Raw genomic sequence first — 24,975 nt, 5'->3', positions numbered from 1 at the left:
CATCCAAATCATTGATATATATTGTGAATAGCTGGGGCCCAAGCACCGATCCCTGCTGTTAGACAGGACAATGTACAGGTACAGCTTGAAACCAGTGTACCCCGCTAATTGGCAGGAGCTGTGGTCTGTGTGTTGGGAAGGGAAGGAAGTACATTGCACTGTTTCTGAAACACTTTTTTCTCTCTTTTACTGTTCCTTGCTGTCACCCCCTGGGATCAATGACCTTTTATTGTTCCTCACTGACACCCCCTGGGATCAATGACCTTTACTGTTCTTCGCTGACACCCCCTGGGATCAATGACCTTTACTGTTCCTCACTGACACCCCCTGGGATCAATGACCTTTACTGTTCTTCGCTGACACCCCCTGGGATCAATGACCTTTTATTGTTCCTCGCTGACACCCCCTGGGATCAATGACCTTTACTGTTCTTCGCTGACACCCCCTGGGATCAGTGACCTTTACTGTTCTTCACTGACACCCCCTGGGATCAATGACCTTTTATTGTTCCTCACTGACACCCCCTGGGATCAGTGACCTTTACTGTTCTTCGCTGACACCCCCTGGGATCAGTGACCTTTTACTGTTCTTCGCTGACACCCCCTGGGATCAGTGACCTTTACTGTTCTTCACTGACACCCCCTGGGATCAGTGACCTTTACTGTTCTTCGCTGACACCCCCTGGGATCAGTGACCTTTTACTGTTCTTCGCTGACACCCCCTGGGATCAGTGACCTTTTATTGTTCCTCACTGACACCCCCTGGGATCAATGACCTTTACTGTTCCTCGCTGACACCCCCTGGGATCAGTGACCTTTTATTGTTCCTCACTGACACCCCCTGGGATCAATGACCTTTACTGTTCTTCGCTGACACCCCCTGGGATCAATGACCTTTTATTGTTCCTCACTGACACCCCCTGGGATCAGTGACCTTTTATTGTTCCTCACTGACACCCCCTGGGATCAGTGACCTTTTATTGTTCCTCACTGACACCCCCTGGGATCAGTGACCTTTTATTGTTCCTCACTGACACCCCCTGGGATCAATGACCTTTTATTGTTCCTCACTGACACCCCCTGGGATCAATGACCTTTTATTGTTCCTCACTGACACCCCCTGGGATCAATGACCTTTTATTGTTCCTCACTGACACCCCCTGGGATCAATGACCTTTACTGTTCCTCACTGACACCCCCTGGGATCAATGACCTTTACTGTTCCTCACTGACACCCCCTGGGATCAATGACCTTTTATTGTTCCTCACTGACACCCCCTGGGATCAATGACCTTTTATTGTTCCTCACTGACACCCCCTGGGATCAATGACCTTTATTGTTCCTCACTGACACCCCCTGGGATCAATGACCTTTACTGTTCCTCACTGACACCCCCTGGGATCAATGACCTTTACTGTTCTTCGCTGACGTCCTCTGGGATCAATGACCTTTACTGTTCCTCACTGACACCCCCTGGGATCAATGACCTTTACTGTTCCTCACTGACACCCCCTGGGATCAATGACCTTTACTGTTCCTCGCTGACACCCCCTGGGATCAATGACCTTGACTGTTCCTCGCTGACACCCTCTGGGATCAATGACCTTTACTGTTCCTCACTGACACCCTCTGGGATCAATGACCTTTTATTGTTCCTCGCTGACACCCCCTGGGATCAGTGACCTTTACTGTTCCTTGCTGTCACCCCCTGGGATCAGTGTCCTTTACCAACTTGGTGTTTTCTCTTTTTCAGGTCACTGCTAGATGCCACTCCGTCACCTGTGGTTTTTTGCCACAATGATGTTCAGGAAGGTAAGGAGGAGGCTGTAGAATAAATACACCTTCTGGTCAATTGGCTTTAAATGGCAGAGGTGAGGAACAGAATTCCGTGGCCAGTGTCTGTGGTGGGTTCAGGAAGTACCCACACAAGATACCTTTACTAACCTTAACCAAAGAGCCTCTATTCTCTGCCAGTGATTGCACAGGACAACCTGTCTTCCCTGGTATCGTGTCTAAATGGACCAACATTCTGTGGGGAGGAGATCTGACACCTGGCCAGAGCTGTGGTGGGATGGGGTGGGGAGGGGGAGAAGTGGGTGACTGAATGCACATACGATCGGAGCGGACTTGAGGCTTTTGAAGGCAGCAAGGCAGAGCGGTTTAGGGAGGGTGGTTGAAGGCCACACCACTGATGAAGCAGAGGGAGGTGGGCGCAGTAGATCAGAGTTCAAAGAGCAGAGGGCGTGAGCTGGGACATGGCCTCAGGTGAGAATCAGAAGAGGTGACTAAACTTCAAAAATAATTCATTAGCTGTGAGTTTATTGGGACGTCCTGAGGATATTCTATCCTGAGCACTATGTAAATACAGGTCTTTCTTTCTCTAGTTAAATTGTGTTTTATTTTTATTTTTATTTTGTACTAAAGTAACCATACTCTGGACTTGGACCGGATCCCGCTTCATGTCGCACACACCTGTAGTGTTTGAGGTGGGAGAACACTTGCCACAGCCTGTGGTCCATCTCCTAACACAACGGAGCAATCGGTGGAGCAAGTGTGGGCCTCCCTCCTCCTGTAACCTAAGGATTAAACCCTTGCACTCTTCCATTTTCCTGGTTTCTCCCTGACATGAACCAACTGAGCGGCCTGCGGGTGGCGCTGTCCAGGGAGAGTATAAATACTCGGGCACGGGCCCAGCTTGCGCAGGACATTCTTAACAGGAACTAGTGAAGGACACAACTAGACCTCCATGTTGTAAAACAGTTGATTAAAGCTTTGTTTAACGCTTAGACCAAGTGCCTAGTAGTTTTCTTACGTCACTCCCCATCTCATTTTATATTATTTAAGTGAATTGCATAGTTCCCTTTTGAATACTATAGTCAGTTTAGTTTTGTTCACTACCTGTGAAGGGTTCAGATGCAAAGGGACGCGAGTTTAAGAAGTTGGGAGCTGTTTTACTCGAGGTTGAGCTGTGTAATAAGTTGGCACATTGCGTGAATTATTGTACCTCCCTTCCAGTGCTCCAGTCTCCTGCCACTGCTCCATATTCTTTAACACCTGTAGTTACTGTGCAGACCATTAAAACAGTGTTTAAATGCTGCACTTGTTGGAACCGTGCATTGTCCATTCGTTTGGTGCACATGTTCTTGGCTGACCCTGAATTTTAAAATCTGCTGTATGCTCTCTCCTAAACCTCCAACACATTTTCTCCACATGCGTACAGCGTTCAAGTTTAAATGAATTTTCCCACCATTCAAAAATATATGCACTGCAAAACAGTAGGAAACTAAAGCATCATCCTAATGACCTTGAAAGTATTATGTCCGTGTATAATTGAGACACGGACTGCAGGAGTTGATTATAACAAGTCTTTACTGAATGGAGACAACCTGGAAACTGAAACTACAGAAGCCTGCTAGGGCCTTTTATACAGGGGTGGTCACTGCCGGTACTGCAGTCTGAGACCAGTTATTCCCTTAAAGGTACATACACAACAATTCCTCCCCTTTTAGATAAACAGTACATAACATTCATTTAACAACTAAATAATAACTAATTACAATTACGGTTGCTAGATACATTGGTTGAAGTTAAGCAATTATAAGTTCAGTCTTTGAGGAGGCTTCCTGATTCTGTCTGGATAACGCCTCTTTGGGATATCAGGTTCTTCTGGCAAGATTGAGTCGGGATCAATGTCGTTGTTTGGTTCGTCTGCTTCCAATATCACCGATTCTGCGGTAGATGCAATTGGTACTTCGGTTTCATCGCCAGGTGTATCAGATCGTGGTGTGGAGTTGACGTTTTCCAGTGACTCTAGAATCTGGTCAGCATGGCGTCTTACAATGCTCTTTCCAATGTCCACGGTATACATTAGAGGTCCTTGCCGTGTACAGATCGTTCCTGGCTGCCATTTCTCTGTGCGGTAGTCCCGGACCAAAACTGGTTGACCTATCTTAAAACTCCTGGTCGGCATTTCATTCATATTCTGAAACTGCCTGTTCTCCACATCTCTTCTGATGTTTGGCTGAACCAAATCCAAGCAGCATTGTAGTCTTCGATTGAAGAACATCATGGCTGGAGTTTGGTTGGTAACCGCATGTGTCGCATTCCGGTAGGCAAACAAGAAGTTATCCACCTTGTGTTGTAGGGGTATATCTTCATTACACATTGCCTTGATAGCCTTCTTGAATGTTTGAACAAACCTCTCGGCCAATCCATTAGTGGCTGGATGATATGGGGCGGATGTGTAATGCTTAACACCATTGTTCTTTAAGAACCTCCGGAACTCTTCAGACACAAACTGTGGTCCATTGTCAGAGCAAATCTGTTCAGGCAGCCCATTCCTGGCGAATATGGTTCGTAAGACTGTGATAGTTTTTTCTGTGGTGGTTGAGGACATTTTTATTACCTCTGGCCACTTTGAATGTGCATCCACCGCAATTAAAAACATCGAGTCCATAAAGGGACCAGCAAAATCAATGTGCACCCTTTGCCATGGAGATGAGGGCCACTCCCATGGATGTAGAGGGGCTTGTGGTGGGGCGTTTTGGACCTTCTGGCATCCTGTACAGCTCTTGGTCAGCTCTTCGATTTCTCTATCGATTCCCGGCCACCACACAAACGCTCTGGCTAAGTTCTTCATTTTTACCCCTCCCAGATGACCCTCATGAAGCTCATTGAGCACTCTATCCTTCAATTTGGGTGGAATTACTACTCTGGATCCACACATCAAGGTTCCTCTGCACACCGACAGCTGTTCTCTTCTCGGCGAGAATGCTGGCAGCAGTGGTTCACCATGTGCTGGCCATCCCTTCACCATTAAATCATAGACCCAGGAAAGTGTCGGGTCATTTCGTGTTTCCTTTTCTATGTTTGCATTCGTCACAGGGAGACATTCGACTATAGTCGAGTGGAATAACTCCACTGGATCCACTGCCAGTTCTTCTTCCACCATCGGCAACGGTAGGCGCGACAATCCATCAGCATTCCCATGCTGTTTAGTTCCTTTGTCTCGATGTCATATTGGTGAGCCCCTAGGAAAAGGGACCACCTCTGTAGCCGTTGTGCCATCATTATCGGTACGCCCTTCTGAGGGTTGAAAATGGAGACGAGAGGTTGATGATCAGTTAGTAGAGTAAATTTCTGACCGTGCAGGTAGTGATTGAACTTCTTCACCCCCCACACCAGGCTGAGGGCCTCTCTGTCAATCTGGGCGTAGTTACACTCGGCTGAAGTTAACGAGCGTGACGCAAAAGCTACCGGCCTCTCTGAACCATCAAGGAATTTATGTGACAGTACCGCCCCAGTGCCTTAGGGAGACGCATCACACGCCAGTCTTATCGGTAGTGATGGGTTGTAGTGAGCCAATACTTCTCTTGAAGTGATTAGGTCCTTACTCTTCTGAAAGGCCCGCTTGCATTCATCGCTCCATTTCCATGCTACTCCCGTTCGTAGTAGGGCGTTCAGTGGATGCAGAATTGTGGACAAATTTGGCAAAAACTTATGGTAGTAATTCACCAATCCGAGGAATGACCTCAGTTGCGACACATTTTCAGGCGCTGGAGCCTTAACTACCGCTTCAATTTTGTCAGGGGACTTATGCAACCCCTCTTCATCAATCACGTGGCCACAATACGATATCTGTTTCTTAAAAAACTCGCACTTGGGGCGATTGGCTCGTAGCCCATGTTCACGTAGTCTAGTGAGCACCTGCTCTAGGTTGGCAAGGTCTTCACCTGTCACTAGGATGTCGTCCAAGTAACTGAGTCCCCGGAATCCCTTGCAGGACTTGTTCCATTGCTCTTTGCCATATCGCCGGAGCTGATGCTACTCCGAATACCAGTCGATTACACTGGTAAAGACCTTTGTGAGTGTTTATCGTGAGATACTTCCTAGAGGATTCTTCAACCTCCATCTGCAAATATGCTTGTGCTAGGTCAATTTTTGTAAAACGCTTCCCTCCAGATAGTGAGGCGAAGATATCTTCTATCCTTGGAAGAGGATATTGTACTGTGTGAAGGACTGGGTTCACCATCACCTTGAAGTCCCCACAGATGCGAACCTTCCTTGGCTCCTCGGACTTATTGTTTAACGTTTTCTTCATGGCAGGAATGATGGGTGTCGCCCACTCGCTCCAGTCTACCTTAGATAACACGCCTGCATTCTCCAGATTCTCCAGCTCTGCCTCGACGGCTGGGCGAATTGCATATGGTACCGGTCTTGCTTTGAAAAACTTGGGAATTGCATTCTCCTCTATTTTTATCGAGACGGTTACGCCTTTAAGAGTGCCCAGTTCTTGTTGAAATACCTCTTTGGTGTCAGCTAAGATTGTTGACAATCGTCCAGGAGTGACGTCGTCATCCTTTTTACCAGCCACCGTCCGTGCCTGAATGGAGTGCCAGTCTAAACTTATCTTTCTGATCCATTCACGTCCCAATAACGGTGGTCCACCATCTTGCAGAATGTAGAGATACAATTTCCGTATTTTCTTGCCGTTGTATTCGACAGGCACCCTTATTTTTCCTCTGGGGTATACTTTTTGCCCCGTATATGTCCTCAAGACAATGGATGTCTCTCTCAAGGGTTTGTGTGAGAATAGCCGCTCGTAGTCTCGTCGATTCATGACGGTTAGAGCTGATCCTGTATCCAATTCCATTTTGACTTGGGACCCTGCTATCGTGAGGGTGACCCAAATGGTTCGGTGATCCTCTTTTGCGATTACGTTGTGAAGTTTGAGACAGCTTAGTCTCTTGTTCCCGGATTCACTATCGCTCATCTGGTCTTCGGAACTACTGTCCGTCATCTTTTGTACTTTCCTGTACGGTTCCTTAGTAGCCTTTTTGTTGTCGTTGGTCTTCTTCCCAGACCTGCAAACTCGTGCAATGTGTCCCATCTTTCCGCATTGCCTGCATATTTTGTCCTTGGACCAGCAGTCCTTCTGGTCATGGTTTGTTCTGCCGCAGCGATAACATTTTGCAAATCCCCGTGTCATTTTGTGGGTGCCGTATTCCTGTGGCTTTTGTTGTATTTCCGCAGCTCCCCTTGCTGCTGCTTCGTACGATACTGCCACGCTGAAAGCCTTATCTAGCGTCAGCTCTTTCTCTGAGAGTAACCTCTTCTGGGTTCCTTCACTCAGGAGTCCACAGACAAATTTGTCCCGTAAGGTATCTGCCAGTCCTGCTCCGAACTGGCAGTGCTTTGATAGCTTACGTAGTTCCGTAAGGTAATCAGCATTGCTCTCATTTTTATGCCGATTTCTCCTGTGGAATTTAAATCTTTCTGCTATCAGCAGCAGTGTAGGATTTAGGTGTTCCTGTAGGATAGCAACAATTTCGTTAAAACTCTTCGCCTTCGGTTTGGCTGGAGTAATCAGGTCTCGCAATAGGCCGTACGTTCTTGCGCCCATTAAATTTAGCAATACCGATGCCTTTTTCTCATCGGCTATTTCGTTTGCCTCGCAATATACCTCGACTCTTTCCACATACGTGGTCCAGTCTTCTATTGCATTATCGAAGGCAGTGATATCGCCAGTCTTTGGCATCTTGAAAATCTAAGATGGCGCCTCCCGCGCTTTTCCTTCTTCCCCGCCGAGTTAAGATGGCGCCTCCCGCGCTTTCCCACCGCTGCCGCTGCTGCCAACGCTGTTGCTGGCGATTATATTTATTTTACTATCCTGTAATGGCGACGCCCTATGGTCTTCGCGCCTCCCCGATCGCTGCTGCCAACGCCGCTCTCCGCGGTATTTTTATTTTTCTATCGCGCTTCAATATTTGCTCCGTTAATTGAAGAACCGTTCCCGTCGTGGAGCGGACCCTCTGGGACACTTCCCTCCCTCTTCTTAGGTCCGAACGCTGCCCGGCTTCGAAGCACCGGCCGCGCCGTGTGCTCCACCCTCTCTCTCTTTGCTTCCCGACTCGCTGCCCGGCCCCGTTGCAGAGCCACCCGATCGAGCTCTAGCCCGCCGCAGCCCAGGAAGGATCAGTGCACTACCTGCCACCAGCCCGATTAGCTGGGAAACCACAGACTGGAGAACCAAGCCTGGCTCTCGACAGTGTCTCCTGCAATTTTTCAATTCGATGATTTGGAGGGCGGTTGCCGACGGTCGACGCCCGTTTCTCGAGTTTCTTTGGATTATTTTTTTTTTCTTTCTTCTGGCTCCGACCTTCAATAACGTCGTCTGAGGTGCTGCCGAGTTGCAGGTAAGTTCGTTTCTTACTCGTCGCCAGTATTATGTCCGTGTATAATTGAGACACGGACGGCAGGAGTTGATTATAACAAGTCTTTACTGAATGGAGACAACCTGGAAACTGAAACTACAGAAGCCTGCTAGGGCCTTTTATACAGGGGTGGTCACTGCCGGTACTGCAGTCTGAGACCAGTTATTCCCTTAAAGCTACATACACAACAGAAAGTATTTCCTGTTCACCATCGGAAGAAAGAAAGGAGAAATTTATCGAAAACCATTTTTAACCTTGACACCAAGTGTTGACCAGTTGTACTGGCTGACCTGATTCAAGTCCCTTACAATTTCCTCTCGCACTCTCAGCTGATTAGCAGCAGGTCCTGTAAGTGCTCCTTGTCCCATGTGAGCCACAAACTACCGTTCCTGTAACCTGCCTTGGCAATAGCCCTATTTGGAGGAATTTGTCTCCGATTTACTGCAGACTTGTGCAATACAAACTCTCCACAAACTAGTACAAAATTTCAGTCTCTTAACTATAAGCCTTGCATCTAATGTGCACCATGTGCTCGCTGACCTGCATTGCCTCCCTGTCTAGCAGCGCCTTAATTTTAAAATTCTCATCCTCATTTCCAAATTTCTCCAGGGCCTCGCCCCTCCCTATCTCTGTAATCTCCTCCAGCCCTACAACCCTCCGAGATCTCTGCGCTCCTCCAATTCTGCCGCCTTGCGCGTCCCCAATTTTAATCGCTCCACCATTAGTGGCCGTGCCTTCAGCTGCCTAGGCCCTGAGCTCTACAATTCCCTCCCTAAACCTCCCTACCTCTCCAGCACTCTCATCCTTTAAGACGCTCCTTAAAACCTACCTCTTTGACCAAAGTTTTGCTCACCTTCTGTGACTCGGTGTCAAATTTTGTTTAATAACGTTGCTGTGAAGCGCCTTGGAACAATTTACTACGTTAAAGGTGCGATATAAATGCAAGTTGTCTGCACGCCCTACATTCCAGGGGTCATGACCATTCCAAATTTCCTTGCAACACCAATAAATATAAACCAGGAGAGCTTTGTGCCAACCATTTGGGCTGGATTTCAAACCAGGTCCCTGAGGAGAATGGCCAGTGTTTAATCTATTGCACATCCTTAATCCACTGCACCATCTGCTTTCCCCCAAGCTCCTCTGGCTGCCTGTGCTCCAACATATTTGGTTTAAAAATCCCCATCTTGGGTTTCTGATCGCTCCATGGTATCACCTGACCAATCCTTGGTGAACTCCTCCTGCCTCGTGTCCCTGCAGCACCTTCCAACTCTCTCCCCTAGCTCCCTCTGCTCCGCTACTGGTGGCCGTGCCTTTAGCTACTGACCTTTTGCCCTCTGCAGCTACTTGCCCAGGTGCTTCCTTTCATCACAGAAGGCGGTCTGCACAGCGGGATTAAAACGGAGTGTACTTAAACAGAGTGTTTTATTTGGGAATTTGGAAAGAGTGGGTATTTGGAGAAGAGGGGGAAGGAGTTGTTGCTTTCTGCCGACACTACTTGTAGTGCTTTGTGTTACAGGTAGATATATAATTTCAGTACCCTGAACTTAATCTAGATCAAGTAAGTAGTCAAGAAACTACACTGTAAACTAAGTTATCTAATTACAAATTTAATTAAATAAAACAAGGTCATATAGGGATAGCAGTGCAGGTGGTGTGTCGCAACTGCAGCATGTGGGAGTTTGTGGAGAGCATTGTGATCCCGGACAACCACGATTGCAGTAAGTGCCTGCATCTTGAGGAACTTCAGCTCAGAGTGTTTGAGCTGGAGTCCGAGGTGCAGACACTGTGGGGCATCAGGGAGAGGGAGAGTTACCTGGACACTTTGATCCAGGAGGCAGTCACACCCCTTAGGTTAGGTAGTGGTACAGGTCTGGTTAGTGGTCAGGGACAGGAGGGTGTGACTGCAAATCAGGCAGATAAGGGGACCCCAGGTGCAGTGCTGGAGGAGCTTCAGCCTTTGCCCTTGTCCAACAGGTATGAGGTTCTTGCTGCCTGTGTGGATGAGGGAAAAGCCTGCAGGGTGGATGAGCAAACTGACCATGGCACCATGGTGCAGGAGGCCATTCAAGTGGGGGAAGTGAGAGGGAATGTAGTTGTGGTAGGGGACAGTATAGTCAGAGGGATAGATACTGTTCTCTGTAGCCGCGACTGAGAGTTCCGAAGGTTGTGTTGCCTGCCCGGTACCAGGGTTAAAGGCATCTCCTCACGGCTGGAGGAGAACTTGGAGTGGAAGGGGGAGGATCCAGTTGTCGTGGTCCACGTAGGAACCAATGACATAGGTAGAACTAGAAATGAGGTTCTGCTGAGGGAGTTTGAGCAGCTAGGATCCAAATTAAAAAGCAGAACCTAAAAGGTAATGATCTCTGGATTGTTACCTGAACCACATGTAAATTGGCTTAGAGACAAACAGATTAGAGGTTTAAATGTGTGGCTCAGAGTGGTGTGGGAGGCAGGGGTTTCAGTACATGGGGCACTGGCACCAGTACAGGGGATAGAGGGAGCTGTTCCGTTGGGACAGGCTGCACTTAAACCGGACTGGGACCAGTGTCCTGGTGAACCGAATAACTAGGGCAGTAGACATGGCTTTAAATTAATGAAGGGTTGGGGCGGTGGGGGGGGGTTGGTGGGAGGATTCAGAAAAGAGTAAATTTAAAAGCAGTGAGAGAAATGTCAAGGCTCTAGAGTAGAGTTTTGGGTAAAAATAAGCAGAGTGGGTCAGGAAGGGACAGAGAGAGTAACAAAGGTAATAAGGCATCAGTGACGAAGGTGCCATCAGGGAAAAATAGAAATAAGTCAAAGCTAAAGGCACTGTATCTGTGCGTGAAGCATTCGCAACAAAATAGATGAATTAATAGCGCAGATGGAAATGAATAGGTTTGACCTAATAGCCATTACGGAGATGTGGTTGCAATGTGACCAAGGTTGGGAACTAAATATTCCAGGATACTTTTTTAGAAGAGACAGGCAAAATGGAAAAGGAGGAGGGGTAGCCCTGATAATAAAGGATGGGATAAAGACAGCAGAGAGAAAGGACCTTGGCTCTGAAAATCAAGAAGTAGAATCAGTTTGGGTGGAGCTAAGAAACAGCAAGGGGCAGAAAACATTGGTGGGAGTTGTTTATAGGCCCCCAAACAGTAGTCGTTATGTAAGGCAGAGTATAAATCGGGAAATTAGAGGCGCATGTAACAAGGGTAATACAGTAATCATGGGGGACTTTAATCTACATATAGACTGGGCAAACTAAATTTGCAGTAATAGTGTGGAGGACGAATTCATGGAATGTATGCAAAATAGTTTTCTAGATCAGTATGTTGAGGAACCTACTAAAGAACAGGCTATTTTAGATCTAGTATTGTGCAATGAGAAAGGGTTAATTAATAACCTTGTAGTAAAGGGGCCTTTAGGGAACACTGATTAATGAAAGGGAAATCGTGTTTGACGAATCTTAGTTTTTTGAGGTTGTAACTAGCAGAATAGATAAGGGGAACCAGTGGATTTGGTGGATTTTTAGAAGAAATTTGATAAGGTGCCACACAAGAGGTTATTAAACAAAATTAGGGCTCATGGGATTGGGGGTAATATACTAGCATGGATTGAGGATTGGTTAACGGACAGAAAACAGAGTAGGAATAAACGGGTCATTTTCGGGTTGGCAGGCTGTAACTAGTGGGGTACCGCAAGGATCAGTGCTTGGGCCTCAGCTATTCCACAACCTACATCGATGATTTGGATGAGGGGACCAAATGTAATATATCCAAGTTTGCTGATGATCCAAAGCTGGGTGGATTGTAAGTTGTGAGGAGGATGCAAAGAGGCTTCAAAGGGATATAGACAGGCTAAGTGAGTGGGCAAGAACATGGCAAATGGAATATAATGTGGAGAAATGTGAAGTTATCCACTTTGGTAGGAAAAATAGAAAAGCAGAGTATTTTTTAAATGGTGAGAGATTGGGAAATGTTGGTGTTCGGAGATACCTGGGTGTCCTTGTACACAAATCACTGAAAGTTAACATGCAGGTACAGCAAGCAATTAGGAAAGCAAATGGTATGTTGGCCTTTATTACAAGAGGATTTGAGTATAAGAGTAAAGATGCCCTACTGAAATTATATAGGGTCCTGGTGAGACCACACCTGGTGTATTGTGTACAGTTTTGGTCTCCTTACCTAAGGAAGGATATACTTGCCATAGAGGGAGTGCAACGAAGGTTCACCAAACTGATTCCTGGGATGGGGGGATTGTCATATGAAGAGAGATTGAGTAGACTAGGCCTATATTCTCTAGAGCTTAGAAGAATGAGAGGTGATCTCATTGAAACATACAAAATTATCACAGGGCTTGACAGGGTAGATGCAGGGAGGATGTTTCCCCTGGCTGGGGAATCTAGAAGCAGGGGTCACAGTCTCAGAATAAGGGGTCAGCCATTTCAGACTGAGATGAGGAGAAATGTCTTCACTCAGAGGGTGTTGAATCTTTGGAATTCTCTAGACCAGAGGGCTGTGGAGGCTCAGTCGTTGAGTATATTCAAGACACAGATCGATAGATTTTTGGATATTAAGGGAATCAAGGGATATGGGGGATAGTGCAGGAAAGTGGAGATGAGGTAGATCATCAGCCATGATCTCATTGAATGGCGGAGCAGGCTCTAAGGGCCAAATGGCCTACTCCTGCTCCTATTTGTTATGTTCTTGTGTTATGTTCCAGAAACCTCTCCGAAGGTCCTCTGTTCGACCATGCATTCCGTCCCCCTCCCTGACCTTTCCCCTTTCCCTCCTGTTTAACTTACGCTGTTTCATGCTCGTTTATGTTGCTACTTTGAAATAAAGTAATCCCACGAGTCACCCGCTGGAAATTGTGATGGAAATCTTGTTGTGTCTGAATGGATGAGCCAGAATGGGTAGATTGTCCTTCCTCCCTGATGGTGCAGTCCAAGTGAAAACCCTTGCACTGGATCTGTCCCCTTCAAACTCATTACCAATTGATAATCAAAATCTAATATCGTGAAAGTCTCCTGCATTATTCAGAAAAAAATTGCTTATCTGATAAATATTTAATGAATCATCCTTTCGTTCTCGCTCACCTTTGCCGTCACCCCATGCTGAGCCTTTCCTTCCTTTGAGTTGTTGAACGACTGTTTCTCTTCCAGGTAACATCCTCTATTTGGCGGGCAAAGACCCCTCATCCACCGACAAGCTGATGCTGATTGATTTTGAGTACAGCAGCTATAACTACAGGTAATGGCCACTCCCGGGGTTTCACCGCTGTTGAGCTGGATGTCTGATACATGTGGGAAAGTCCCCAAATCAAAGAGCTACAAGAGTAGCTTGTTTGTTTAATGCGGAGTGCTCACACTCCCTGTAGAGACATGTCCCTCTTAGACATCCAGAGAGCTTGTATGCAGATCTGAGGAAAGCCAAGGAATCGGGACCCAGGAAAGACCCTTCACAGCCCATCAGCATAGATCATGTTCCAACTGGGACCACCCAACATGTTACAGGAAACTTTTTTTTATCCGGCACCAATGGGACCGACGTGGTGCCGGTTCATCAAAAATTCCGGATAACCGAAAGCTATAGTAAAAGATACGGAGAGCTGAGAGCTCCGTATAAAGCAACAAACCCTGTTGCTTAGCAACAGGTTCAGAACAATGGCCACAAGTTCCAAGCGTATCTGTAGCTTAGCAACAGCTGCAGCCACACCCTTGCACAGCAACAGATCGAGGAAGGCAAGTACAATATGAAGTAAAACTTACCTGAACCTACTCCTGAATTTTGCCAGTTAACCAAGATTTCCGGTTATTTAGGTGCCGGTAAATCGAAAGTTTCCTGTACTCCTTCAGCCTACAACATTACCTAGAGCCAATCTCAGCCTGCAAGTGACAGGCCTCTCTCTTCTCTCTTTTTCTCTTTTTTTCTCTTTCTCTTTCTCTCCTCTTTTTCTCTCTCCTTTCTCCTCTCTTTTTCTCTTTCTCTTTCTCTCTCTCTCTCTCTCTCTTTCTCTTTCTCTCTCTTTCTTGGGCAGGCTACTCATCATGGAGCGCACCATAGCCCAGGCTGACGCTGCGCTTGGCCTGCAGGAGTGACAGCTCGTAACTGGGAGCTTAATGTTTGTAGTGGCTGGGGCTGTGGGGGAGGGGTAGGGGACGGGCTGAAGGGGGGGGAATGGACAGGGGGAGGTGAAAGGTATCTATGGGTTGCTGTTGGAGTTTGGGGGAGGGGGTGGGTAGCTGGTTTAGGGTGATGCTGATGCTCTGACTTTGTTTGCAGGGGCTTTGATATCGGGAACCATTTCTGTGAGTGGATGTACGACTACACTTATGATCAGTGGCCGTTCTTCAAAGCCAGTCTGGAGAAGTACCCTAACCGCCAGCAGCAGGTAGGGACCTCCTGGGAAGTCAGAGTCTCTGGGCAGCTCCCGGCACGAGGAACTTCCCCGCCCATGGGAGTGTGAGGAGCGAATGGAAGCTCACCCCTCTCTCGCCTGAGTGGGATTGGGGGAGCCTATCTCAGGGCATCTTGTCATCAGAAAACAATCAGATATTTTCGGCATGTGTAATATGTGACTCTCTTGGTCCCTGTGTAAAGATTTTATTTCCAGTTAAATGCTCTGTTTGAGGGAGATTATTCCTGACAGGCCATGGGAAGAGGCCTTCTCTTCCCAGGCTGTTTGGTCAGAGGGGTGGTGTATATCACCGGTAGCTTGTGGAACTGAGCCCTCTCCCTCGAGACTTCTTGGACCAGTTGGATCATCTGATCGTCAGCTCTGTGACCTTGTGTGAGGACTTGTGCCTCCATCTCTGCTATCTGATGGATCCTTTCATCAGCTTAGCTTCCTTTTAAGCGTGCCCTTCTTTAGTCGCTCTGTGCTCCTGTGTGCCTTGTTGCTGGCTGATCTCTAGCTGCTGAATTTCAGCTTCATTTTCGCTAGACATTGCTTAATCCCTTGTAAAATGACATTCCCGTTCTGTGGTTCTAACTCCTTTTGAACAAGCTGATGTTAAAATCCAAGCTTCCTCTGAACTAAGGCAACTTGCAGTTCTCTGGTTACTCGTCGTTTAGGTTCTGCTTGTAAAGTAGTTTCTCCGACCTGGAGTTCTTGGGCTGTCAAAGTGTGTGCTGTGAGGAGGATGCCGAGAAACTCCAGTATGATTTGGACAGGTTGGGTGATTGGGCAGAAGCATGGCAGATGCAGTATAATGTGGATAAATGCGAGGTTATCCACTTTGGTGCAAAAACAGGAAGACAGATTATTATCTGAACGGCAATAGATTGGGAAAAGGGGAAGTGCAACGAGACCTGGGTGTCCTTGTGCACCAGTTGCTGAAGGTAAGCATGCAGGTGCAGCAGGTGGTTAAGAAGGCAAATGGTATGTTGGCCTTCATAGCAAGAGGATTCGAGTACAGGAGCAAGGCTGTCTTGCTGCAGTTGTACAGGGCCTTGGTGAGACCACACCTTGAGTATTGTGTGCAGTTTTGGTCACCTTATCTGAGGAAGGATGTTCTTGACATGGAGGGAGTGCAGCGAAGATTCACCAGACTGATACCTGGGATGGCAGGAATGACGTATGAGGAGAGATTGGGTCGATTGGGCTTATATTCGCTGGAGTTTAGAAGAATGAGAGGGGATCTCATTGAAAGTTATAAAATTCTAACCGGACTAGACAGACTAGATGCAGGAAGGATGTTCCCGATGGCGGGGGAGTCCAGAACCAGGGGTCACAGTCTAAAGATAAGGGGTAAGCCATTTAGGACAGAGATGAGGAGGAATTTCTTCACCCAGAGAGTGGTGAACCTGTGGAATTCTCTACCACAGAAGGCAGCTGAGGCCAATTCATTAAATATATTCAAGAAGGAGTTAGATATATTTCTTAAGGCTAAAGGGATCAAGGGATATGGGGAGAAGGCAGGGACAGGGTACTGAATTTGGATGATCAGCCATGATCTCATTAAATGGCGGAGCAGGCTCGAGGGGCCGAATGGCCTACTCCTGCTCCTATCTTCCATGTTTCATGAGGCAGATTCTCTTTGCACCAATTGTTTAAATTCTATAAGCACGGTGCTTATTTTTTGACACTGGAAATACATTGATGCAGTAAGAACTGAGTTGATCCCGCCACTCATTGACCTTTCACAACCACAGGATCTCCCAAAGCGCTTTACAGCCAATGTAAACATTCACAAACATGTGAATCTGATAACGACCAGATCATCTGTTTTTGTTTAGTGATGTTGGTTGAGAGATCGATATTGGCCAGGACACAGGGAGAATTACTCTTCTTTCAACAGTGCCATGGGATCTTTTACATCCACCTGAGAGGGAAGACGGCTCACCTGACCGTGCAGTACTGCATTGGAGTGTCAGCCTGGATTATATGCTCGAGTCTCTGGAGTGGGACTTGAACCCACGACCTTCTAACTCTGAGGCAAGATTGCTGCCACTGAGCCATGGCTGACACACAAGGATCAGCATTTTAACAGTGCAATTGTTTTAAATTACAGGAGAGACCTCTGCAGCTGCAACACTTCATTAGTCTATAATATTTTATTCAATTAATCCAAATTTAAACACTGGTTGAAAATTATATTTAAGATTTAAATCAATTGCTTTTGGTCAGTTGAGTGGACTGTTCCTTTTAAATTATCTTATGAACAGCAAATGCAATTTGAAAGCTTCTTGCTTCATAAAAACAATTGACTCTCCTTTTCCACAGCTTCACTTTATCCGACACTACTTATCTGAATACTCCGGCAATAAGGGAGACTCGATGCACGAGGACCAAACTAAGATTGAAGAAGAAATGATCATTGAGATTAACAGGTAGGGTGCTGTGTGTGGATTATCATGGGTTATAATGGCCAGAGGAGCTGGGAGTAAATAGAATATAAATGTAGAATAAGAGCTTAACTGCTAGAAGTCTGAAGATTGGGCACTGAGTCATGTAGTGGGTTAGACAGTGGCCATTTACCTCTGGGACCTGGATACAAATCTAACCAGGACTGAGGGGTTAAAGGTGCCTCCTCTCTTGCCTGTAAGGGTCCTCTCTGAGCCTGGGCAGTGTCAAGGTCCTGGTGGGCATCGACCCATGGCACAAAACTGCCACTAACTGGCTCCAAATTGGCATTCTTGGCCCAGAGAATGGCTGGTATAGGTTGATTAGCATTGTCACCCAGTGTGGCATCTTTCAGAGAATATAGGCCTAGTCTACTCGATCTCTCCTCATAGGACAATTTCCCCTCCCCCCGGCCATCCCAGGAACCAGTCTGGTGAACCTTCGTTGCACTCCCCCTATGTCTCGTTGGGCGTAAAGTAGGGAGAGTTTTACAGTGTATCTAACCACGCTGTGCTTGCCTTGGAAGCACTGTTCGAACCATAGAAGCATGCAGCGCAGGAGGAGGCCAGTTAGCCCATCATGCCCGTGCCTGTGCCAGGCCATTACAGGAACTAATCCCACTACCCCGCACTCTCCCCGCAGCAAGGTCTAGAACCATACTTGCTGGATCTGGGTGCCTGTACTGAAACGTTCCATCTCCCAGCATCGGCATCCCTCAACCTGAGGAGGACAAACTTTACAGACAAGAACGAGAGATATACCCAGTGGACCAGGCAACACCTGCAAGAGACAAATGTGTTAACTCTCCCTCCTGAACCAGGCACGAGGAACAATTTGTTATCTGATAACTGATCCTCTCCTCCTACACAAGAACATAAGAAATAGGAGCAGGAGTAGGCCATTTGGCCCTTCGAGCCTGCTCCGCCATTCAGTAAGATCATGGCTGATCTTCTACCTCAACTCCATTTTCCTGCACTATCTCCATATCCCTTGATTCCCTTAATTCCCTTAATATTCAAAAATCTGTCTATCTGTCTTGAATATACTCAATGACTGAGCCTCCACAGCCCTCTGGGGTAGAGAATTCCAAAGATTCACCACCCTCTGAATGAAGAAATTTCTCCTCATCTCAGTTTTAATGGCTAACCCCAGGTCCCTCTGAGCACCAACACCAACATTTCCCAATCTCTCACCATTTAAAAAATACTCTACTTTTCTATTTTTCCTACCAAAGTGGATAACTTCACATTTCTCCACATTATATTCCATTTGCCATGTTTTTGCCCACTCACTTAGCCTGTCTATATCCCTTTGAAGCCTTGTTGCATCCTCCTCACAACTTACATTCCCACTCAGCTTTGTATCATCAGCACATTGGGATATATTACATTTGGTCCCCTCATCCAAACCATTGATGTAGATTGTGAATAGCTGAGGCCCAAGCACTGATCCTTGCGGTACCCCACTAGTTACAGCCTGCCAATCCGAAAATGACCCGTTTATTCCTGCTCTGTTTTCTGTCCGTTAACTAATCCTCAATCCATGCTAGTATATTACCCCCAATCCCATGAGCCCTAATTTTGTTTAATAACCTCTTGTGTGGCACCTTATCGAATGCCTTCTGAAAATCCAAATACACCACAGGTTACATTTGCCACCTTCCAATCCACGGGAACCATTCTAGAATCTATGGAATTTTGGAAAATGACAACCAATGCATCCACTATCTCTATAGCTACCTCTTTTAAAACCCTGGGATGTAGGCCATCAGGTCCATGGGATTTATCTGCTTTCAGTCCCATTAATTTCTCCAGTACTATTTTTTTTTTTACTGAAAGTAATTTCTTTCAGTTCATCATTTTCACAAGAGCTTTAGTTCGCCATTATTTCTGAGAATTTTTTTGCACCTTCTTCCTTGAAGACAGACACAAAGTATTTGTTTAATTTCTCTGCCATTTCCTTATTCCCCATTATAATTTCTCCTGTCTCAGCATGCAAGGGACCCAAATTTACTTTTGCTAATCTTTGTCTTTTTACATACCTATAGAATCTTTTACAGTCTGGTTTTATGTCTCTCGCAAGTTTACTCTCATATTCTATTTTCCCTTTCTTTATCTTTATCAATTTCTTGGTTCTCCTTTGCTGAATTCTAAAATCTTCCTAATCCTCAGGCTTACTACTCTTTTTGGCAACATTATAAGCCTCTTTCTTTGATCTAATACTATCTTTAACTTCTCTTGTTAGCCACGGTTGAACCACTTTTCCTGTGGGGTTTTTGTGCCTTAAAGGAATGTATATTTGTTGTAAATGATGTATTAATTCTTTAAATGCTAGCCATTGCTTATCTACTGTGATACCTTTTAATGTAGTTTCCCAATCTACCTTAGCTAACAAGCCCCTCATACCTACGTAGTTTGCTTTGTTTAGATTTAAGACCTTAGTTTCAGATTTAACTAAATCACTTTCAAACTCAATATAAAATTCTATCATATTATGGTCACTCTTCCCTAAAGGCCCCTTTACTACAAGGTTATTAATTAACCCTTTCTCTTTGCACAATACTAGATCTAAAATAGCCACTTCCCTAGTTGGTTCCTCAACATACTGATCTAGAAAACTATCTTGCATACATTCCATGAATTTGTCCTCCACACTATTACAAATTTAGTTTGCCCAGTCTATATGTAGATTAAAGTCCCCCATGATTACTGTATTACCCTTGTTACGTGCGCCTCTAATTTCCCGATTTATACTCTGCCCTACATTACGACGACTGTTTGGGGGCCTATAAACAACTCCCACCAATGTTTTCTGCCCCTTGCTGTTTCTGAGCTCCACCCAAACTGATTCTACTTCTTGATTTTCAGAGCTAAGATCCTTTCTCTCTACTGTCTTTATCCCATCCTTTATTATCAGGGCTACCCCTCCTCCTTTTCCATTTTACCTATCTCTTCTAAAAGTTAAGTATCCTGGAATATTTAGTTCCCAGCCTTGGCCACTTTGCAACCACATCTCCGTTATGACTATTAGATCAAACCTGTTCATTTCTATCTGCGCTATTAATTCATCTATTTTGTTGCGAATGCTTCGCGCACAGATATAGTGCCTTTAGCTTTGACTTATTTCTATTTTTCCCTGATGTTACCTTAGTCACTGATGCCCTATTACCATTGTTAAGCTCTCTGTCCCTTCCTGACCCACTCTGCTTATTTTTACCCAAAACTCTAATCTGCTCTAGAGCCTTGACATTTCTCTCGCTGTTTTAAAATTTACTCTTTCCTGAATCCTTCCACCTCCTACCCCCCTTCATTAGTTTAAAGCCTTGTCCACTGCCCTAGTTATTCGGTTTGCCAGGATACTGGTCCCAATGGAACAGCTCCCTCTTTCCCCAGTACTGGTGCCAGTGCCCCATGAACTGAAACCCCTTCCTCCCACACCACTCTTTGAGCCTTAAACCTCTAATCTGTTTGTCCCTATGCCAGTTTGCACGTGTCTCAGGTAATAATCCCGGCTTTTTCTCCCGTCTCTTTCCACATTCACACTACGACTCTGGTCAGTACTCCTCTGAGCTTTCCCTCATCCTCCTGATGCGCTGTCCAGCTCTTTCCTTCTTTGTATCCTCGCTGTGTTCAAACTGAGACTCGGCTCGCTGTTCTTTCCCTAGAATAAATTCTTTGCCTCCCTCGCCTTGATCCCCACCTAGGGAACATCTACATTGCTGTTTTCTGACTCATCCCGTCTCCTCCACCAGAACCCCCGCCTCTCTTCCCCCCCACCTGGCGCATCTCTTCTCTTACACCCCCGCCCCCCTCCCCGTCTCCCTGAAATGTGTTTAAGGAGATTGAAGGATTGCACGCCTGGCACTGTTGCTCGTTGCCTGAGCTACTCTAGTCCCATGGATCCAAGGCCTGTAGACGTGCAGTGAGCCTGGGGGTAGATTGGTGGTTGATTCAGCCGTCAGTAAGCCCCAAATTAGCAGCATTTATTCAGCAAAAGAAGAGTGTCTGGGCAAGTTGCAGTTTGAAAAAAACCAAGGTTTAAAATAAAAATGAAATTGTGGAAGTAAAACTGCTCAGAAAAGCTACAGATGTTATTTTTGGTTGGGGTACTTATTCAGCACTTTACTTTTTTCAGGTATGCCCTGGCCTCTCACTACCTGTGGGCGCTCTGGGCCATTTTACAGGCAAAGATTTCCACTATCGAGTTTGGATACCTGGTGAGTTCCCCTCTGCCCGTGCATGTATGTGTCACTCTCCCCTCCGCCTGTGTGTGCGTGTCACTCTCCCCTCCGCCTGTGTGTGCGTGTCACTCTCCCCTCCGCCTGTGTGTGCGTGTCACTCTCCCCTCCGCCTGTGTGTGCGTGTCACTCTCCCCTCCGCCTGTGTGTGCGTGTCACTCTCCCCTCCGCCTGTGTGTGTGTGTCACTCTCCCCTCCGCCTGTGTGTGCGTCTCACTCTCCCCTCCGCCTGTGTGTGCGTGTCACTCTCCCCTCCGCCTGTGTGTGCGTCTCACTCTCCCCTCCGCCTGTGTGTGCGTGTCACTCTCCCCTCCGCCTGTGTGTGCGTGTCACTCTCCCCTCCGCCTGTGTGTGCGTGTCACTCTCCCCTCCGCCTGTGTGTGCGTGTCACTCTCCCCTCCGCCTGTGTGTGCGTGTCACTCTCCCCTCCGCCTGTGTGTGCGTGTCACTCTCCCCTCCGCCTGTGTGTGCGTGTCACTCTTCCCTCCGCCTGTGTGTGCGTGTCACTCTCCCCTCCGCCTGTGTGTGCGTGTCACTCTCCCCTCCGCCTGTGTGTGCGTGTCACTCTCCCCTCCGCCTGTGTGTGCGTGTCACTCTCCCCTCCGCCTGTGTGTGCGTGTCACTCTCCCCTCCGCCTGTGTGTGCGTGTCACTCTCCCCTCCGCCTGTGTGTGCGTCTCACTCTCCCCTCCGCCTGTGTGTGCATGTCACTCTCCCCTCCGCCTGTGTGTGCGTGTCACTCTCCCCCCCGCCTGTGTGTGCGTGTCACTCTCCCCTCCGCCCGTATAACTAGCACAGAAACCACTGTCTGCTGATGAAAAGGTGTGATGGCACCAGGATTTGCCCCACACAGACATTTGAGTAGATTTTCATTGGGGCCATTGCGCAGACACAGGTCGGTCGTGCCCCTAAACTGCTGTGTGGCGGGGGGCTGCTTGCTGACCTTATTTTCCACCCGCTGGCCCTCAATGGACTGGTCCTCCCTACGAGACTAGCGGGCACCCAGAACCCCCCAGCCACCCCTGCAGTCAAACGCTACCCCATAGGTTCTGTTCCCACTTCTACTTCCTTAAAGGGGATTGCAGTCGGGTACTAATGGGACTTTCATTTCAGCTTCCTCCCCCCCCCCCCCCCCCCCCGCTGAAGGTGCTGAGTGCAGTGCCACAGACCTCTGGTACCAAGTGGATGTTCTTCATCTACCCTTGCCGTGTGTGCATGTGACAGACACTTTCCAGCAGGGCTCACTGGATCCTGAGCAGGAGTCCTGGCTGATGGATTTATTCTCCCCCAATGTTCACCATCCCAAGGGGCACTGAGGCCAATTATGACATCGCTACTGCAGCCCCAGCTGAAGATCGGTTAACTAAGGCCAGGCTGGGGATGAAAGCTGTGATCCTCTAGGCAGTCACTGCCCCCCCCACAACATGCCCCTATTAGGGGCACATATTCCCACCCTGTACGATTCAGTACCACAAAGGTGGTGCTTTTATAGTCAACAAGCTGTAAATATAGTTCACCAGAAATGTTAACTTGCAGTCAGTCTGGGTTTGTGCACTCTGTAAAGAGAGTTGTTGAAGTGAAGTTTCTCTGCATTTCAGGATTACGCCCTGTACAGACTGGAAGCCTACTTTGAACAGAAGAGAATATTCGCTTAATTCGCTGCAGATGGGAAACACTCAAACCTCGTACTTGAATTTAAAATGTTTGTTATTTCCTTTTTTAATACATTTGCATTTGCTTGGAATTGGCCCGTGACCATTTCACACTTGATCAGTGATCTAAGCTTCACGTCTCTCTCAGACACAGACCAACACATAAATCAAAGTCAAATCACGTGCTATAAATGTTGAGATCAATGACCATTTTTTCTAGGCTAGAAGGGGAAAGTAATCTTTTTACAACTGGAGCCCTGGGCCACAGCTGCTCTTCAAGGATCTTTAGTGTTGTTGCTGTGCTTGTGTAGTTTGTGTTCTCATACTGCTAGTCTTCCCTGTGCCCCATCTGGGTGAGAAGTACAGTTTAACGGGGCTGTTTTTAAAAGACACCGTCTATTAGTTTAGATTAATTCTGAGCCGATTGTACTGCTTTAGTAGTGAAATATTAATTGCAATACATGACTAACCTTTTGTGGTTTGTGTTGGGCAGCCTGAGGGCTGGGCATGAGTGTGCCCATTCACACCATGCCAGGATTAGCTGCTCCATCACTCGTGTCCTCCTAGGACTACAAAATGTTATTTTTAAACAGATTGTGTTGTTGGTGACACAAAACCACCCACGTGGATGATAAGTGGGGGGTTTCTACATGATGGGACAATATATAAAGGCAGTGTGCTACTGAGCCTTACAGACCAGAATGGTCTCTGGTTTAAGCCCTGGTCTGTGCTGAGTTAGCTAATGTAACTCGGAGGTTGGAACGATTGGGTTCGCTGCCCCTGGGCTAGAGGGGAAATCACCAGGGTTTCTGCTCCTGATACAAAAGCAGAATACTGCAGATGCTGGAAATCTGAACTAAAAACAAAGTACTGGAAATACTCAGCGGGTTGGGCAGCAACTCTGGCAAGAGAAACAGAGTTAATGTTTCAGGTCAACCTGAAATATTAACTCTGTTTCTCTCGCCACACATGCTGCCTGACCTGCTGAGTATTTCCAGCATTTTTTGTTTTCAATCTTGCTCCTGATCATTGTCCAGTGACCCCTGGGTGAGAAAGAGGGGAAAATCTGCCAGCGTTCCTGTTCCTGATCACTGCCCAGTGAACCCTGGATTAGAGAGGGGAAAATCAGCCAGCGTTCCTGTTCCTGATCACTGCCCAGTGACCCCTGGATTAGAGAGAGGGGAAAATTAGCCAGCGTTCCTGCTCCTGATCACTGCCCAGTGACCCCTGGATTAGAGAGGGGAAAATCAGCCAGCGTTCCTGTTCCTGGTCACTGCCCAGTGACCCCTGGATTAGAGAGAGGGGAAAATTAGCCAGCGTTCCTGCTCCTGATCACTGCCCAGTGACCCCTGGATTAGAGAGGGGAAAATCAGCCAGCGTTCCTGTTCCTGGTCACTGCCCAGTGACCCCTGGATTAGAGAGAGGGGAAAATTAGCCAGCATTGCTGCTCCTGATCACTGCCCAGTGACCCCTGGATTAGAGACGGGAAAATCAGCCAGGTTCCTGTTCCTGATGTGACCCCTTCTTTGTGGAATGTCGAGTGAGCACAAGATTGGGGCTCTGGGTGAAGCCCTACACAGCTGTTTGGGCTAACGGGTGAAGAACAATGCACGGCCGAGGCACTGCACGGCCGCTGGCACCTGTGGTATGCAGGGAGAGGCTGGTGCTTGAACTACATAAATAAAGCTGGTGTAACTCTACCTCAGGACATGTCTCGTATCATTAATACTGCTGAATCGAGTGGTTCACTAGGGAAAAGACACAGCTGACCAGGCAGGGAGGTCTCCCCCAGGGTTTGTTGCTTCTTGGTGTGTGCTACAGATAACCTGATTCTCACTTCTCCTCGGAGTCCTGGTGCGTGTCTCTCTCTCTCTCTCCCCGGCCTACCTCCAGTCTATCCACATAACTACTCCCTCAATTCTGGGACCATTCCAGTACATGCCTTCTGTACCCTCTCCGAAGCCTTCATGCAGGAGCAAACAACAGGAAACCGGTTTGTACGTGGCTGGTCATTCTACCCACCAAATACATCTGGAAAAAGAAAAATT

The 24,975-nt window shown here is 47.2% G+C and overlaps 1 protein-coding gene across 2 annotated transcripts in view; it reads left to right on the top strand.

Moving 5' to 3' along the window:
* The window catches only part of chkb (choline kinase beta), a 56,826-nt gene extending 32,199 nt beyond the window's left edge, over positions 1-24,627 (top strand). The window contains exons 6-11 of one of the 2 annotated variants that reach the window (XM_086010540.1): positions 1,754-1,812; positions 13,357-13,444; positions 14,477-14,585; positions 16,920-17,026; positions 21,174-21,255; positions 22,874-24,627. In XM_086010540.1, the coding sequence (XP_085866666.1) occupies positions 1,754-1,812; positions 13,357-13,444; positions 14,477-14,585; positions 16,920-17,026; positions 21,174-21,255; positions 22,874-22,930 (502 nt within the window). In that variant the 3' untranslated portion in view covers positions 22,931-24,627. Of the gene's footprint in view, positions 1-1,753; positions 1,813-2,424; positions 2,772-13,356; positions 13,445-14,476; positions 14,586-16,919; positions 17,027-21,173; positions 21,256-22,873 lie in introns of those variants that run through there. The other variant, XM_086010541.1, reaches the window with a different exon arrangement.
* The last annotated feature ends 348 nt before the right edge of the window (positions 24,628-24,975 follow it).

Source organism: Somniosus microcephalus, chromosome 17 (genome assembly GCF_052327205.1).
Source record: "Somniosus microcephalus isolate GS21.2 chromosome 17, FLI_Smic_1.0, whole genome shotgun sequence".
Classification (NCBI taxonomy): Eukaryota; Metazoa; Chordata; class Chondrichthyes; order Squaliformes; family Somniosidae; genus Somniosus; species Somniosus microcephalus.
This window is presented reverse-complemented; position numbering and strand designations above follow the sequence as displayed.